Here is an 18,604-nt window from a genome sequence, read left to right as displayed (position 1 = left end):
AAACAGTTAGAGCTCTGTCTCCTTCATTTTTTTATAGACAATGCCAGCTTGTTCTATGCCTGTACCACACCTGTTACAGTACGGTCCCAGTCCCTTGGTGTCTGAGGTACCTTGACACTGTTGCAGTAGAAATGCACAGCATTAGTAGTCATCACACAGTTTTGTTCCCCCTCTGGCTTTTATTAGCCCTGTCTTGCTCTCCAGCAAGTTCATTCTCTGTTGCTGGGTACTTGCAGGCTCGTCTTGTGCCAGTTGCACAGCTTGTTACCCAGATGATGTTCCTAAGTGCATGAAGACAGTTGCCCTGAGCAGTGATACAGTGAGAGGGGCTGGCACTGCCTAGTGTCTGCCACTGGGCTGTTCCTCTGCACCCTGGCAGGCTTTGCACAAAATAGCCTGATTGGTTTGCTGAACACGAGCGCTGGAAGTCATGCTGTCTTTCATCCCTGCAGACACAGACTGAGGAAGGAATGCACAGTGGCAGCCAAATGCTCTCCAACTCTGCCAGTGTTTTTGGTGCCTTTCTGTTTCTCTGGTGGAGCTCAAACCAGCAGTTCCAGTATTTGTGAAAGGGGCTGATGGGAACAGGCCCCCAGACTTTTTTTTTAATTCTCCACAAAGCAACAAAGCCCAAGTTATCCCAGAAATCAAAACAGACACTGGCTCACTAAATCAACAGTGTCTGGGGCAAACCCAGAGACACAGAGTCTGCAACTTCCCAAGCAGGGACAGACTCCTGAGACCACCTGGTCATTGCAGGACCCTGAGAACACAGTCCTGTTGGGATCAGGGCTGAATCCTGTCTGCCTGCATAAATCCGATCCTAAATTCTCCCCAGGGTGCTGTGGTGCAGGCCGAGCTGCACAACTTCTCCAGCCACATGCTGAGGAGCAGTTTCAGAGCAACACTCAGGCTCTGCAGGTTGCAGTGCAGGTCATCCAGGATTCAGCTAAGAGAGCGGCTGTGCCCTGTGGTCCTTCCAAAGCAGAACTCTCCTCCTCCTGCCACTTCTTGACAGGTACAAGCTTTCCTGTGCACTTGGGCAGATGATAAATGATTGCTGTGAACCTGGATGAGAGCATGGCTATAGCTGGAGTAGGGGACTAGGGCCAGTTCCTAAGATAGCCCACCCGAAGGGTGAAATAAAACTTACCCACTTGTCAGCACATCCCATGAGGCATTCAGGCGCGCACAGAACTGGGGCTGACTGCCAAATCAAAGTTGTGGAGTACAGTTTCTGCTTGAGGACTACCTTGTCATGCTGTCTTTCAGTATTGAGTATCTGAGTATCTGCCAGAGATCATCTACCCGTTGCTCAGTCCAGGAATGACCAGCCACAGTGTAAAGGGCTCTCAATATGTATAGAGAGGTAAAATATACATTAAGTTCCTGTTCGACATGCTGCGCGGTGAGCCTAAGAGCTGTATTTCAGGTCCTTATGATACGAGGTCCCTCATGGGATTCTGTTTTCTAAAAAGCACGAATCTCTACATTTTCATGTAGGTAGCATTAGAAAAAAATGGATTCCCAGTAATGTCGCTGAGGTTGCATATGCCTTTCTGCCTGCAGCAGAAGCAGGAGCACTAGAGCTCAGCTGAGAGCAGACTTCCAAGCCTGCTCTCACCTTCACTGGGGCATCACCTCCCTCCCAAGAAGATACGCTCTCTTTCCCAGATGATGCCAGCCCATGCCACACATTTTTCTGACATCCTGCTTGAGATGCAATGATGAACAGCAGGAACAGCACTAGGAGCTCCCGTTCAGGAACATTTGAAGTCCCTCCTCCATCCTCTTTGGCATCACTGCTGGCATCAGCAGGATGGCGCTGGTGGGAGAGAGGGATAGCGGAGGAAAACCCACTGTACAAACCATAAAGCAGAATTCTAGCCCCAGGGCTGAGGCCTGGAGGCTGCTGCCTTGCCCTCTCCTCCGCGGGTAGCAAGAGGCGAGCGCAGGTCCTGGGGGCACGGGGAGCCCGGGGCCAGCCCTCCGGTAGATGGCATGCACGGGCCCTGCAGACCGTCGCTGCAGCGATGGAGAGAAATCTGACACTGCCAGACACTCCCTTGGAAGAGCCAGGGGCCGAGCAGGAACCAGGAAATACAAGCTCTCCCAGTCCAGAAAACACTCCTGCTTCAGGGAGGAAGGAGCGACATGGGCAATCTCTGCAGCTGCGGGCGACCATGGTGAGTACGGCATCCGCCAGGTATGCGGGTGGCAGAGGAGGCTGCGGGAGGCCCGAGTGGAAGTTTGGGTGGACTTTTCAAGCTTTGCTTCCTTGTGCTGGGTTTGCCAGCCTAGCTCTCAGCCCTGCGCCTTGCCAGCTCGCACGGAAACCGAGAGCAAGTGAGCAGGGGCACTGGGTCGCTGCTGTGCAGGTGCCGGTGCGGGGACGAGAGGCTGGGGCAGCCACTGCCTGCCACAGGCAGCGCAAGGGGAGGCGGAGGGGCTTTGCTGCTCACGTCTCTCAGCCCAGACGGGCTGTGGCACCTGCTGGATCTGGCAGCTTGGGTTCCTGCAGCCGTGCCAGCAGCTGAGAATAGCTCAGTTCTAGGAAGGATTTAGTTAAAAGCCCTGTCCTTGCCGCAGTGGTCTCTGGCCAGGTAGACGCCATAAGGTGTCCCTTTGGCATGCTGCAGGGAGGGGTCCCCGGGGCGGTGCTGGCACTAAGGGCTCATGGTAAGCTACCCCAACCTACTCTCAGCTCCTCCAGCTCCTCTCCCTGCCTGCCTCTGTCTGGGCTTTATTTGTGCTTGGGAAAGCCTGGCCACGTTTTTCAGATGATGTTGCTCTTTCTCCCTGGGAGGGAGGATGACAGTTTAATCCCTCCTGGCTCATGTTGTGCCCTGGACCTCCTGCTTACAGAGAAGGGGCACAGTGGAGTACCGTTTGGTGCCAAGTGGAAATATTTTCAGCTCTGACCATGGTACGAGGAGAAGAGCCATGAATATCAGATGAAGCTCCGAGGACATTCTCTTCAACGCTGCGTTTGTTAAAAGTATTCGAAATTCATCAGCGCCTTTTAATAATTCCAAGAGGCACAGCATCACCTAGTGGCTGAAACAGAGGAGGTGGTCCAGGGAACTGAAGTCCTTCCAACCTGAGCCCTGAGCTGGAGGGCAGAGGAGTTTGAGATTTAGGAACAGGAGCTGTAGGTGGGAGGTGGAAGGCTGGTTCTTGACAAGTCCCCCACCAGAAGTCCCATTTTCAGAGCCCAGATGGGCACCGAGCAAGGAAAGAGGAAGGCAAATGAGAATGTGCTGTTGGTAACATGGGCTTGGGAGGCACCTACAGAGGACCACAGTCGAGCAGAAGTTTGCCCCACTGCAGAAGTTTGCATGATTCATACCTTTGCCTTGGTGATGGGGGGGGGGGGGGGGGTGTGTGGGTGGGTAGAAAAAGGTGCTTAATTTTAGTTCAGGTGTTTCCAGGCATCTATACTGCTTTTATTTTTGTATATTTTCTCAGCATCACAGCTGTGTCAGCAAAGAGCTGAGTTTCCTAAATAGAGCTGAGACTTAACAAAAGGGCCCAAGGGAGGTTGGCACCCACCTGCTCCTGGGTGGAAGATCCTTGTCATGATCGCTACTGAAGCATGAGCCCTAAGGGAGGCAGAGCAAATAGCAAGAGCCTGAGCAGGTTCCTGAAGTTTTAAAGAAAAGCCCTTACAGCAAATTTATTCACAGAAGAAAGTTACTGATGAAGGAAATTGTGCCCTCAGGTATGGATACCTCTGCAAGTATGGCCCTGTGGAGGGCAGGCCCCAGGGATTCACACTCCTTGGCTTAGTAGTCAGGGCCTCCAGTGTGCATGGACAGCAGAAGATGCCAAAATTCAGGACCCACTGTGAAGCAGGCTTGTGTAGGGCAGAAATCAGGTTGGCATTGATGTGGCGAAAGGCAAGAAGCAATATAGGAGCAGGGACATGTGTGCTGTCATGTAGAATACAATGCGCTTCTAGCAGGCTGTGAGTTAGTTACAACATGTTTGACCTGGTTTTGAGAAGAGAGGAGAGGTTTGCCCTGCGCTTTTTTCCTTGCCACATCCGTTCTAATTACCACAGATATGAGGCTGGGAGATGCCGCCTCCTGCCTGGCTGTGATTAGCCTGCAGACAGCCTCAGAATAGCTCCAGCCTACACGCTGCCTGCTAATGTTCTCTCTACAAGGGAAGGCAACCAAAACAAGGAAGAGCAGCTTGGAAAGCTGATACTGCAACCTACCTCCCAGAAAAGAGGAGAGGGACCCTGCTCATTTTCTTCAGATGGCACTATTTTAATGAAACATGCCTGAATGCTGTAAAGAAGCAAAGTGCTCTAGCACACAAGCCTTGGCAAGGAGGGCCCTGGAGACCCCGCAAGCTCGTAGAGACAGTGGAGGAGGGAGCTGCAAGAGCCAAGTGAGAACCACTGCAAGACAAAGCAGTGTTGCCTTAAGCTATGTCTCTAACTCCCAGGGGCAGCCCCCCACGTTTTGTCTGTCAAGGACTGGAGGGCCATTGGTGCCTCTGTGGGGCAGCACACAGCAGAGACGTGAGAAGCATTGTTGGATCCTTCAGCACAGATGCATGGCCACCCTGTCTTTCCCAAAGCTGCCTTTGACTTCCCAAGTCTACCAAGTCTGGTTAATCATTACTGATCATTTTGAAGGTCTCCAAGTTCTTTGCCCACATTCATGCTTTTTTTTGTTTTGCCATTAGAGTGCCAAAGGCATGACTGCATACAGTCCTGGTCACCCGCCCACTGAAACTGCCTCTAAAAGCCGGCAAAGGCAGAGCTCTGCCTCAGGCACTGCATTGTTTCTGCCTTTGTCAGGCCTATCTGGCACATGCACACTTTATGGGACATAGAATGCTTCTTGGGAACCATCTGGTAACTCTCTAGCCCCATTAAAAGTGCTAGGTACCCACTTTCAGCTTCTGCCTGTGCTTCAGCAGAAACAGAGACCTGTGTGAGACCCTCAGATGCACACTGTGTTGGCTGGCGGCCAGCACCAGATGGACATGTGTATGCAGGAGGAGCCGTACCAGGGCTGGCACCAGCTCTCCTCTGGCCCTCTGAGCATGATGCAACGACAGCATTTCCTTCATGCATCTGGCCCAGAATGTGACACATCTCTGCTCTGCCAGACAGCCTGTGCTCCTGTGCCAGCACCAACCTGCAGGAGCTCAGCTCCTGGCTCTGTTGTTACAGCTCAGATGAATTTGGCTCCTGTTCATTCCATGGCTGGAACACAGCTATATTTGGCTTGTCTCTTTCTGGTCACACAGGTACAGCTGAGATTAGGGTTTGGCTTGGCTTATATTAACTGCATAGCTTGTTTGTTTTGGTTATGCTTTAAGTGGAAAACAGAACAGGAAAACTGTCTGAAATACTAGCACAACATCTGCACACAGCTGCTCCTTGGGCAAGGGGGCCAAAGCACAGGGTACAGGGCTACCAGAGCATTTGGGGTTCGTGCCAATTGAGGTAATGCTCTGCACCCTGCATCTTTGATCATACAGCTGTGGAAATGTAGTTGCAAAACTACAGTGAAATCTGTTCTTGTTCACTCTGATGCATATGCATATGCATATTGGACAGCCAGGTGGGGCTGAAAGGCAAGGAGACTTGGGAGTGTCTGTGGGGTATGGTAGGTGTTTCACAGAAGGAAACATACCCACATCTCCCCTGTGGACCTTCTCCCTGCAAGAGTGGCTCAGGTTCTGGCTTGACTCAGTAGCTCTTCTCTGAGATACTTCTTGGGCCTTTACCCACAGATGTGGTACCCTGGAGTGGTGCATTTGGGTTTTCATGTTATGAGAGCAGAGGCTGGGGCTTCTTAGGGCTGACATCTCTCTCTCATTTCAGGAATTGTCCTTCACCTTTTAAAAGAAAGAAAGAAAAGCAAGGTAAGAATTTGTGAAAATGCTTTAGAGGACAAGAAGAGGTGGAGTGACTGAGCCCCCTGATTAGATGACATTAGTCAGTGCTGACTGTGAGTTGGATCCCTGAGGCTCCCTGAAGCTGAGGTCCCCTCCCATACTCTTTTGTACCTAACCTTCCTCAAGAGAAGTTGGTAGAAGCAAGATACAAGATTTCTTTAAAACTTAAAGCAAGGGGTGTGATGTGCCATGGGACTTGACAAGGGGGAGGGAAGGGACTTTAGTAGTATCTTTAAAATGCTGGTTTCACATCAAAACACATGTGAGTACTCTCAAGTGGCAGCATAGCAGAAGCTGCATCAAACTCCTGTAAGAGCTGCAAACATCCATCTGACATCAGTCCCCCAGAATAAAGTGCATTCTGTAAGTAGCCCAGTTGTGTTCTGTGTCCTGTGAACCATGCTGGGCAAAATATGTTTGCCCCACAGCAAAGGAAATAACAAAGTTAAAACTGAATCTCACTTCTCCAAGGGCCTGACAAGGAAGCTCTCTGTGCTGTATCTGTCCCCCTAGGTTCTGCCAACAACATTGCGGTCCACAGCATGTTGTCATCCTGAGAAATCTTATTTTTTCCAAAGAAACAAGCCCAGGCTTTCTTCTTGGAGGCAAGCCTCAGAGACAGCATTAGGGTTGAGAGTGTCGGATGAGGTGGAAATTTCATTTGTGTCTAGTGGGGAGAGCCCATGGGCCAGACACTGCATTTTTGCATTCAAAGGTGGAACAATAAACAGCTGTGTTAACCTGATCCGCCGGTGTTTCTTTTTCAGGAACTAATACGAGGCATGAGAGCCAACAGCATCAGCCTGGCAGGAAGGTAAACAGCTTCCTAGAGTTGTTTCACAACCTTCTATTCAGAAGACAGAGCTGACCACCACTTCCTAGGCTGGATGGGTTGGGAGGACGTGGAGCAGCTTATTCAGAGCCATGAATCGTCTTATTCTGTATAGGCTTTAATGGCCGTGGGAACAACGTGCATTGCTGCACAGTGATTTGGGCCCATTTTTTCCCCCCAGGGTGCAGTGGAAGCAGTAGGATGAAATCTTGCTCTGAGTCTGAGGTGTCAGAGGGCTGAATAGTGCTGGGGGAAGTGTACAGGGTGTCTCTGCCTGGTCTGGGGAAGGCATGTGTAGCAGCAGCCCAGGCAACTGACTTTCCAGAGCTCTTTCTCCCCAAAGGCTCCAACGTACGAAGATGTCCCAGAGTTTCCTGTCTATGCTACCGTAAGGAAACCCAAGAGTGTGAAGCAGGATGACAGCATTCATTACGCAGACATCCAGGTTTTCACCAAGGTCCGGGAGCGCTCTGCAGCAGAGGTGAAGAACTTACAAATGCAGAATGCCACAGAATATGCCACCCTCAACTTCCCCCGGCCCAGGCTGAAATACGACAGTAAGAATGGGACCCTGGTATAAAAGGCTTGATGGCCCCCTCCTCCTTCAGCAGCAAAAGGATTTCACAGACTTAGAGATGCTGTAGACGCAAACTAACCTCATGGACACATCAGGTCTCCCTGAGAAAGTGCAGAGAGGCTGTGTCTTCACCTGCATTTCTCTTTGGAAGACGCAGACATATTTATTCTCACGCGATGAGTATCCTACGTGATTCTGCTGACAAAACCCACCTCTTCCCTTTGGAAGAGCTGCCTCAGAAGCTGGCAGCCCATCTCCTCTCAGCACTGTGAGAAGACAGAACTGCTCCTTCGCTGATGAAAGCTAAAACCACAGCTCAGAGCTGCAGTGAGAAAGTTCCTGCTGTGGCAGAGGACCAGCTGAGTGCTGCTCTGCGGATGGATTTGGGAACATGGCATACAGGATTCAATACTGGGACAGGGGAGATGTTGCCACAGGATTTTATGTCAATGTTAAGAAAATTCTGCTATGTGCAGAATGACATGTGGATGATACTGTGAAGAAATGGCATGAAACCTTTAACAGTATCTACTGCAATGTCTTCCTCCAGAACCTGCCACTGTAACTGCAGGCATGCACTATGTGCATCCCCTTTTCTCAAAAAGCAGTGTTCTACAACCATGCACAGAACCAAGGCCAGAAATGCAGAATTAACTGAGGGGTACATAATAATTTCTTTCACTGAAGGGCTGTACAGATAAGTGTCCTTACCCCAACATGCACAGAAGTGAGTAGTGAGCTCTTGGCTCTGACTGGAAAAAAAAAAAAAAGGAAAACTCAGAATTTCACTGTGAGGCAGTAATTTAAAAGCCACTAGCTATATTTACAGCAGTTATCCAGTCCTTAGAGTACAGTAGCTCTTTGCATGCCTGGGATACTGGGAATGAATCCTGGTCAACTTTAGAGAGGGCTTTGGACTTTTCCTCCATTTTTTCTTATTTTGTACTGTCAGTCTTAGTTACAAAACCCAGTAATGTAGAGCACACACCATGTGGTGATTTCTGCTAACCATCCCAGATACACCTTTGAAAATTTGTTTATGGATTTAAAATAGTGTTAATAATCCAGTATAGCAATTGTCCAGATGGCTTCTGCCACTGGACTGAATTTGGCAGTTGCAGTATTGGCAGTTGAACAGTGCTCACAAGCAGTATCTTCAGGCACTAAATCAATGCTTGGCACATTCTGTTCCTAAATAATGGTCTGCATAGCTAGATGCAGATCATGGGAAAACCTGTTTATTGCCAGTGTTTAAAAATGGACATCCTGATACGTTTTATAAACATACATAATTTTGTATATTACAGCTCAGCTGAATGTAAAAAGCACGAAGGAGTTCCTGCTCATTACAAAAAATAAAGCTGGTATGGGCAGTGTTTGCCAAGGTGGAAGTATTTTGAGGACCAATCCTACGTTTTTTCTGCCTTTTACCCCTGGTGTCCAGTAGACCTCAGCAGGGCTATTGTAAGGCTAGAGTAATGTTTGCAGGAGAAGGCACCTTTTGTATAATGGATACAGTATATTTTTCTACTTGAAAAGGTTTTTTTGCCCATGCTATCCAGCTCACCTCAGTGGGGCTATTGTAAAGTCTGCAGTAAAAGGCCCTTCATTTATAAAGCGTACAGGATGATGTTGTTGGAAGGGCTGGTTCTTCTGAGTGCCAAGGATTCCTCTTTCTGCTCCTCCAAGTTCCTTTCTGTACTCCATACCCAGCATGAAAACCTGTCCTTTGGACTGAGGAGGAATTGAATAAGCACAGGATTTACTTACAAGAGTGTATCAGGGAGTCACGGGACACTCAAGCACTCAGTTCTGCTAGCGCAGCTGTCAGACAGGCTGCCAGATCTGGTTCATGCTGGGCAACAGTTATGTACCTCCTTGCACTGAATCGCTGGTACTAGAACCAGAAAGGGATGCTGGCTTCAGTTCTAGTCAAGCCCTCCGCATCACAGGAAGAAATTGGACTTTTTAGAAACATTATTAGATACGGACTACAGTTGAGGAGATGGGAGGTTTTCTAGAAGGTGCTCACTCCAACAGATCATTTTAAAAAACAATTTAAGTGAAACAGCCTGTTATTGCAGAGGCATGCACTGCGAGTGGTACTGAAGTTTTTCCTCACCCAGCAGGAGAGCTGGGGCCGGGGACAGCAAGCTGCGTAGGCACTAAGGTCAAGCTCCTGGGCCCAGAGTGGTGTAAATTTGCACATCCATCAGGTTAAACCAGTTTTGCCGTGGACATAAGTAGGACTGGGTTTGGCTCAGAGGAACTTGCTTCCACTTAGTCACATCACTTAGTTCTGTTGATGTGTGGATCAGCCCTTTTCCATTCTGAACGAATGGGAGCTGCAGCAGAAACTGTCTTTCAATGAGTGCCTCAAAGCCTGCAATGGTAGTTTATCTCCTGTTCCCTAAGGATCTCCACCTTTCATACATAGCTAGTACTTGGTGGTGTTTCTGGAAGTACAGCATATCTTAGAGATAATCAAATGCTCTGCATAGAACAGGAGTAGTACCGCAGTTTTGCCTGTTTAGCAGGCCTTGAGTAGATAAAAGATGAAAGCCACGTGTTCTGCAAGAAGTGTTTTTCTAAAGGACTTGGTTTTGCACTGAATATTAAAAGCTTCCAACAGTGTATCTATCGCCTGTGTTTTCCCGAGGTTGTTATGTTTAGGTGTTAAATGAGTGTTAATGTATCAAATGTTTCCTTGAACATTAAAGATGTAATTTTTAGTTTTAACGAGTAAATCTGCACTTTTTGCAGAGCCCACTGCCCGCCTGTTGCACTGGGGCTCTGGGGGCGCACCCGCGGCAGGGCCGGGGCCCGGGGCCCACGCAGCCGGAGGGCTCCCCACCCTTCTCCGAGGTGCTGGGACGCGCCAAGCAGAGCGGCGCTGCGGGTGCTGAGCGCCAGCTCCCCCCGCCTGCTGCCGGGCCCTGAGCCCCGGTCCCCCGCCCCGGCTTCAGGCACGCCCGGCCCGGCGGGGCGGGGCCTGCGCGGGGCCTCCCCGTCCCGCCCCCGTCCCCATGGCAAGCGGCGACGCGCCGTGGCCGGGCGCGCGTCGGGCCTGCACCCTCCCGCCCGCGCCGGGCGCAGGTAGGGCCGCAGGGCGCGGGGCCCAGGCGCGGCGGGCCGGCACCCCACCCCACGGGGGCCCGGGTTTTCGCTGTGCCACCCCCTCCCAAGGGGCTCCTCAGCCCCCGGGACCGCCTTGCCCCTGGGGATCGCGGCCCGTTCCCGGTACCCTGGTCCCCCACCCCGGGCCTACCATTCCCCTCACGCCGGTCTCCCCCAGCCAGCCCTGCTCCTGGGGATCCCCATGCTCCAATCCCCCCTGGCTGGCCCCACTTCCAGAGACACCTGGAGCGACACAGCCTCGGATCCTTCCCCCACTCCTCGGGGCCTCCCTGCTCACTCGCTGTCAGCCCCACTTTGCAGAGTGGGCCCTGAAATCCCTCGACCCTGAGCAGAGTCAGCAACCCGCCTTGGCTCTTCCTCTGTTACCCATTCTGTCCCACCCATGACCGTTGGTCCCTTGAGAGGTGCCAGGATGACACAACCAACATAACAGTGATCATCAGGGTTACACTCCTGCCCACCTTTAAGTGATCATGAACAACAGCGATTCCTACTGTCGCTCAGTCTTTCTCAAGGAATCTTACCATTATCTAGTCTGTTAACTCTTGCAAACTCCCCCACCTTTCCTTTCACCTGACTTCCCTCTGGACTTCTAAAGAACGACTAAGCAAATTTAGATTACCAGAAAATTCCTAAATGTAAATGTCAGTGTGTAGAATTGTTTCCTAAAATTATTTATGAATATCTATTGTCTGGCCTAAATTCACTTCATCAAGTAATACCCTGAATATTTGACACTAGGGACCGGTACAGCTTTGGCTGGCATATTTGACTTCTGTTGAATTTGGATTCCCCCTTCACAAATGGGAAGAGATAATTAGATCCTATGTGCAGCGTAAGCCAATGTAGTCAGGAATCTTTTTTTTACGTGTGTTTCAGGGGAATTCTTTCTACCATACATACTTCACGTGTGGAAGAAAATTAAAAAATATGTACATTTCCCTAAGGTTGTAGCCCTTAGATATATATTTTCTGCAGGCAATGAAAGAAGGTGGCAACTTTCCTCCTTTGTTTTGATTATATTCAGACATTTTGTTGGTGAGTCTGTTCTTCCTCTAAGAAAATTCTTTCCTTTGTGTTTAATACATTTGCTTCTCCCTCTCAGGCTTCAAGGGGGAAGGAGTGCTGGTACATTCCCCTTGGCGCTGAGCTGAGCTGTGGCATCCAGCATGGGAACTCTGATGGACATGGTGCCCCAAGACACATCACAGCCTGCTGCATCCTCTGTGAGTTTCCAGGAGTCCATTTGGAGTCCGACCTCTGTTTTAGACGCTTGATGGGGAGATTGGGAGGGGACACAAAGGCATTAGTTGCATTAGGCAGCTCTTTTTTGCTGTTACTGCAGTCATGGCCTCACAAGCCTCACAGCCTTTCTGAATCAGCCACACTTGCTTTTATTTCGCCAACCAAAACTTTTATGAGCAAGAGCTGAACTGTGGCCATTGATCTTTCTTTTTCTCAAGAGCTGATAAGAGAAACAATTAGAGAATGTTGATAAAATGCCTTAAAATCCTTGGATGGAAGTCTTGAAGGAAGGCTTATGTGTTGATACTGGTGGTGCTGCTGTGACACGAGGACAGTCTCATCACAACAACAGGAAATGGAGCAGTAACAGGGCTTTGATATACGCCTTGCCCGGAATTCAACAGGGGCAAGTACAAGGGTTAGTGTTCTACTGAAACTCGCCAGGAGAGGGCAATGCCACCAACCAAACCGCTACCCTACATGTTTGTTTTGAAGGTCACTCACACAAGGAACAGACGATGCGGACATCATTTTGATACCATTGCCCCATGCCTTTCATTTTGGAATCATCTGCAAGGAGAATTATGAAGCATTACTTTTAGTGAGAGTCTGTTTTGTTTGCTTCCTGCAAAGATAACATTCAAGTGCATCAATTATGATATAATAAAACTGAAACAAAATGATTCCTGCTACAAGAAGTTTGAAATTTAAGAGTGGAACACAAAGAACTAGCGTTTAATTTTTAAAAGGTATTTTCAGCACACATACACCCAAGATGCTTTTGTGTTACCACAAGAAACAGAAGAATGGCTCAGCATGCTCTGCCTCTCAGTCTAGCCATCAGAAACGGCCTAGATTCTATTTTCTGCCATTCATATTGTCAAAGCAAGGCACTTATGTTTCAAAGATAAGAAACCCCATGTAGGAGCAAATCTTTGATGACCAAACCTCTGATGGAAATCATACAGCGAGCAGGCCTGTACCTGAACCTGGCATGCATAATAAGAACACTTCGCCTTTCTCTGTGTTGGTGTTCTAGTAGGTAGAAGTTCTGTAACAGGGGTGTGGGACTGAAAGTGACGACTTGAATTTGACTTCAGTCCCAGCTTTTCTTGGTTGATCCAAAAAGGCAGGTAGGGTAGGACTTCTGGCTTGAACAGTCTCTCCAGTCCAAACCAACTTCTTCACAGTTCACCCAGTATGTTCAGCTGAGACAGTATTTCTGCATTTCTTAGGGATGCAACAACTGTACTATGGGTGACACATCTGGCTTTAGGTCCTCTGATTTATGCCAGGAAATAGGGGTATAGTGAGTAGGGGTGAGAGAAATGCTCTCGGTACTAATGTTTTTGTTTGTCATTTGCTGTGTTTGGTTGGCATAGGAGAAATTGCCCTTCTCTAGACCACATTTGACTATTTTATCTGTTACACATATACAGATTCATCGCTATGTTTCTGAAAGGACGTCCAGGACTCTTTTTTGTGGTTTGTATGCAAAGTCAGCTGCTCAATCCATGTGGCTGACAGCCCCCTCACCATCACGCTGTGTAAGGTATCCTGTTATGCAATGGCATGGGGAGCACACTCTGATTGAAAGATATGTTACGTACTTTGTATGACTGCTAAGCTGTTATTGGGGATGGTGCCACAGAGAGCTTGTACATGGAGCTTGGAATTAGTTAGACTTTAGATAATCAAATAGCCCCGTCCCGCTTCTGAACAAAGCCAGTCTGCATCCTTGACAAACTAAAGATGCCTGCCAAGACTTAACATACAAGCTCTACGGACAAGCATAGGTTGCACTGCAAGCAGTGACTTAATGGCAGTCGCTACATCCTGCTGTTGCCCAAATGTGTTGTAGTCCTTAAAGTGTGGGGCACAAGTGTTAAAAGTGCTTCATTATCGTGTATCGCTAATGCAACAGGACACCTACTAAATGCCTTGGAGGTGAACCAGGATAAACAATAAAAGAGCTGGTGGTGTCAGTGTAATCTTCTCCTCATTTAAACGGTGCATTTTACATTTAAATCCTATTTATGCTTTGCATTTTGATGCTGTTTGAACATATTTTCTCTTTATTCTTATTTTTATTTATTTTTTTAAACCTGTAAATTTGGGTTATATCTCCAGTGTAAAGTCTGTGGCTAGCGATTGCCTGCCTTTGGCTTCTCTGCTCCTCAAAGGACAAGGATAAATATCTAGAGCTTGCAGGGACTGTGATAATAAAATATTTAATCTGCTATCAAATTCACAAAACAAATTGTAAAAACAATCAGAGAACACCTAACAGCCATCTGCAACCTCTCTCTGCATTCAGCATGCATTTGATTTTACTTCAGTACATCCGCAGTTAATTTTTTTTGTTGTTCCAGAAATCGAAGTGGTATAGGGAAGGGATGACCTCAGCATCCTTACCTGTTAATATTAGAAGTCTTCTACGAATGTATGTTTACTACGTAGCACTGACAAACTGATAATAACTATAACTTATTCTTTGAGATCATTACTTAAGAATAGCATTATAACGTCCACAGAAAAGGGTCAGAGTGTGTTTTGTGGTGGTTGTTTTTTTTGTTTGTTTGTTTTTAAATTAGGTCACTTTCTGTCTGATGGGGAAAGCACTCAGTTTTTCTATGAAATTTTATTGAAATTGCAAAGGCATAAGCTACTTGATTGCATCACAAAAAATGGGGATAAATATTTATTGCTGTCTATTTAGTGGCATTTTGAGTCTCAGAAGTAAATTGGATCAAGGTACTAACCACCAGCATCGCCAGTTTACAAGACTTTATGCAAAGCCTTGCGGTAATCTGTTGTTTTGCTTAACAGATCTGATGTTACAGTCAATCAAAACATAAAAATCGCAATTCCCACTGAATTATGAAAAGTAGGGAAGGTAAACATGAATAAATAATTTGAAACTTTTGTCATGGGGGCATGGGGCTGAATGCTTTTTTAATGACTTGGATTGGTGACAGAGAGAAATTACCTGTTGCTTGTCTTTCTGTATTTTAGCTGCACCTCCACATGTGACAGGGTAAAATGGTAAAATTGTGCAGGTGTTTTTTCCTCCAGATGCTTCAATACTTGGGCAGAAAAACATGTTTGTTTTTAAATGTGTCTCTCACTTAGAAATGCTTCATCAGTATTTTGAAATCTGAAGGCACAGTTTGCTATCACTGGGAAGTACTTGCAGTGTTGCTCTGTGGACTGGCAGCCAGAGCCCTGGCAGAAGATATCTTCATCCATTCTGAGAGGTTTTTCTTTTTTTTTTTTTTCTCCTGGGCATTTCCTGTAAAGTGTGATGAAGTTTGAGAGATTGCCTGCAGATATTTGATACTTGTTTCTGGAATTAATGCAATTACTATTGATTTAGAAAATTTGCTGGGTACGATTGTCTTTAATTCTAGTTTGAAAGTTTTCTTTTTTCTTCTTTCAACTTCATTGCTAGGGCAGCTAGAGCAGGGCCAAGCACTGTGCAAATGTTACTAGCTGTATTGTGACCTGGTTTGGAGCTTCCTGTCTCTAGCAGGTGGCTGACCACGCTGCTGTTTCTTCGGGGCTGCAGAACAATCGCTGAGAGTTAAAGCTGGCAGCTCTTTCAATCTTTCCGTTTGCTTTTTTAGCTAATCAAGGCATCTGCTATTTGCCTGCCGTTCTTTGACTCTCTCCCTGCCCCCACGCCATACAGGGATTTGCTGTGTTTGGTGGGTTTGAAAATCTCTTTTACGCAGCGGGTTTTGTGTGAGTATGACTGCTGAAATGGGTTTCAGATGTTTCCTCAACTCAGTCCTGGGCCTGCATCTTGTAAACTGAAGCGTTTCTATAGGAACCGTATGACATCTCTCCCGCTACTCCCCCAGCAGCTCCCTCTCGAGCATGCCCAGTGCAAGCCTTGACTTTGGCTCAACTATCTGTGTGCAGTAACGGGCTGCACATATGGGACTATGAATGCCGTTCCTGATGAGCTCCAACTCTTTGTCTTTGGGAGAAGGAGGAAGAGGTCGTGCCCAGAGCTGGAGGATCTGCCCTGTGTCCTCTGAGACCCTCACCCATCGGTGGGCTCGTGGAGAATGCTCGCTTGTTTGGCCAGGGGGAATTTACTCGATATTCTTCAGGAGGGCTTCACAGAGGTAAATGCATGTCCCAAGTCTCACACAGACCTTCCCAGGGCAAGGCAGCCAGCTTTTGTGCAGCATGTCTCAGGAACTGTAATGTCTCCCAGTGGTTTGAGTGTTTTGAGGAACAGAGAAGGAGAAAAATGAGTAAGATTTCAGGGCGGGAGAGCTGCTTACTAACAGATGGGCATATTGGGCAGCTCAGCCAGGGGTCCGAAAATCAGCAATAGTGTTTTTAAGAGTTTGTGGTTGTTTTACAGCTGGTGTTTTTAGCTCAGGGTTTTTATTCTCTTTGCAGCGCTTTACTGTTGTATCAGTAAATAATATAAACAGCGGCAAGGTTATGGAGCACAGTTTATTTTATGGAATTGACTCGTCTCCTGAGTATATGAAGTCTCTATGCTGAAGGCTGTTGGAAAGCCAATAAATCTGCTTTGTGGATACACATTTCTTGGGAGAGGCTGACAAAGAGCAGGCTGGCTGTGTTTTTTTCCCCCATCTTGCTCTGTATGTTGAATCTTTAGGGGACTGAAATTAATCTTGGTCAGGAAAACATAATTTTGTAAGTGTTCTTTATTCACTTTCTCTGCTATTAGGGAGACTAATAAATCATAAAATAAGGAGTGAGAAGTACCAAGAAATTCCAGAGATGGAAATCTTGTAACTGCATAGGGAGTGCAGATTGCTGTCGGCTTCCCTCTTTAGGGTGCACAAAAAATTAGTTCCACTGGACTCTCTGTGGACTCAGTACAAAACGCCAGGGCAGCCACTGCCTGGTTGTGCATCATACAAACCATGCTCGAGCATGATTTCCTGGCTGTAGGCAGAAAAGGAAGGAAAATTGTGGGGACTTGTGCTGAAACCAATAGGTGGCTTATATTTGCTTCCTCACCTGGTGGCAAGGATAGTCTCTTGGTGTGTTTTATTCTTTCTTAGAGCATAATAGCTTATTTTTGTTTGTGTTTAGTGGTTCCTTATCCTTGCAAAGCTCAGCTCCCACCTGACTTTTCTGCCTCCATACTCAGTTCTTCACAGAGAAAGCACATCGCTCCTAGGCTTAGCACCAGTTACCATGAGGAAAACAAACTGAGTATGAAACTTGAGCCTCACAGCTTCACACCAGGCACAAGATCTCATGTGATTGCTCTGTGTAACTGTGTAAATACTCCATATCCTCCTCCACAGAGTATCTCAGTCTCATTTTTAGCTGGCAAAGGTGTTGCTTTAGCTCAAGCTTACACTTCCTGTGCTTGAGGGCAGCAGATTCTTCTCTGGCATAAGCTAATAGTAACCTGTATGTTAATAATGTAATTAATAATGGGAGCAAAGAACAGTTTTATAGTGCTAGCCCCACCCTGACTGGTTTTACCCACAGACTGCTCAGCCGTGGGAAAAAAGTCCCTCTCCCACCATAAAAACAGATTCACTCTCATGTCTCCCACTTGGGATCTCTCTGCCACATCACACACTTCACATTATAACACAAGTAAAATCAGTTTTGCAAGTGCAGAACCTACGGTACAGAGAAGTTAAGTGACTTGCCAAGGACATGCATCTCATCACAGATACAGTTGGAAATAAGCAAGGAACCCTGTAATTTTGTGCCTTCTGTTTTGATCCACCAACTGTACTTCCTCCACTATCTCTTTGTACCTTAGGTGTGTATTTATAGAAGTACCTGAATGTGAAAGAGTGTCCTAAGGTGCCTGATCCCAGCAGAGCACTCTGATGTTAGAAGGCTGAAAGTGAGTGACTACTAAATTTAATGTTTGGGTATAAAAACAGATTCAAGATAAAAAGTCAGACTTAACCAGTGATTTGGGGTATTGCAGGAATTGCCTTGCTGATTCGGTGTCTGTTCTTTTGATAGAGCATATCTTCTGGCCAGATGGCTCTTTTGGTGACTAATCTGTGTATTAACATACACAAGTAAGTAAGTTGCTAGCAAGCACCTAGGTATACGTGCAGAGCTCAGGTGCAAACCTACTCATGCTTGGGATCTAGAGGCCAGGTATAGTTCCAGTTTCTCTAAGGATGTTGATTGTGTGTCTCTATCTTGCGCCTTTGGTCAATAATCCATGCCTGGAAAGTTACCCAACACAGCCAAGATACTGCTGGCAAGCTTCTTTTGTTCCTCTGCATTATTTTCCCTCTCTGTCCATCCTGCTGGCTGAGAGCCACCCCATCAGCCCCATTAGCTCATGAGTGGGGATGGAGAATGCAGCATAGTTGTCTGTTCTGCAGCTAATGCCTGTTCAGCTTCACAGATTATCTGTTAGATTGATGCTTTCTCCATGATGATCATAATCACAGATTTGCATGTTCAGGACAGTGTATTTCCCTTCCCTTTCAGAGTCCCTGGCCAAAATATGCTGTGGACAGTGTCACCTGCAGACATCTAAAGCAGGATAACTTTTGTTGAATGTCATCACGCAGCTCCTGTCCCTCTCTTGTTAATGGACTACCCTGCCTTGAAGGTGTTTCCCTGCTGTTTGTTGAGACTTACCCTGCTCTGAGGCACCTAAATAATTCAATCCCACAGCTGGATGGTGGCCTGGAAATGTATGGCTGCTAAAAGCAGTAGTTTATAATGTAAGGAAACCATGGAGGTGAGGGTCTTCTCTGTGGTGGCTCTGTCCATGTGGCCTTATTCTCTCTGCTTGAGAAAATGCAGTTTATTTGATATACGCGCTCACACTTCTGTCAGTTCTTTAAAGCAGGTGGAGCACACAGAAATGTATCAGAAATGGGCCTGACAGCTCCAACACTTTT

The 18,604-nt window shown here is 47.3% G+C and overlaps 2 protein-coding genes across 5 annotated transcripts in view; both read left to right on the top strand.

The window, feature by feature from the left end:
• The first annotated feature begins 1,462 nt into the window (after window positions 1-1,462).
• On the top strand, window positions 1,463-10,070 carry C24H11orf52 (chromosome 24 C11orf52 homolog). The gene is made up of 4 exons (XM_009944638.2): window positions 1,463-2,186; window positions 5,849-5,889; window positions 6,690-6,736; window positions 7,098-10,070. The coding sequence occupies exons 1-4, from the start codon at window positions 2,155-2,157 to the stop codon at window positions 7,332-7,334; spliced, it is 357 nt and encodes a 118-aa protein (XP_009942940.1). The 5' UTR covers window positions 1,463-2,154; the 3' UTR covers window positions 7,335-10,070.
• Window positions 10,071-10,360: 290 nt separating this feature from the next.
• DIXDC1 (DIX domain containing 1) overlaps window positions 10,361-18,604 on the top strand; it is a 44,766-nt gene continuing 36,522 nt past the window's right edge. For 3 of the 4 annotated variants that reach the window (XM_075442540.1, XM_075442537.1, XM_075442538.1), the window contains exon 1: window positions 15,626-15,847. In XM_075442540.1, coding sequence (XP_075298655.1) covers window positions 15,788-15,847 — 60 coding nt within the window. In that variant the 5' untranslated portion in view covers window positions 15,626-15,787. Of the gene's footprint in view, window positions 10,428-11,574; window positions 11,696-15,625; window positions 15,848-18,604 lie in introns of those variants that run through there. The other variant, XM_075442539.1, reaches the window with a different exon arrangement.

The sequence above is a fragment of the Opisthocomus hoazin genome, chromosome 24 (genome assembly GCF_030867145.1).
Source record: "Opisthocomus hoazin isolate bOpiHoa1 chromosome 24, bOpiHoa1.hap1, whole genome shotgun sequence".
NCBI lineage: Eukaryota > Metazoa > Chordata > Aves > Opisthocomiformes > Opisthocomidae > Opisthocomus > Opisthocomus hoazin.
This window is presented reverse-complemented; position numbering and strand designations above follow the sequence as displayed.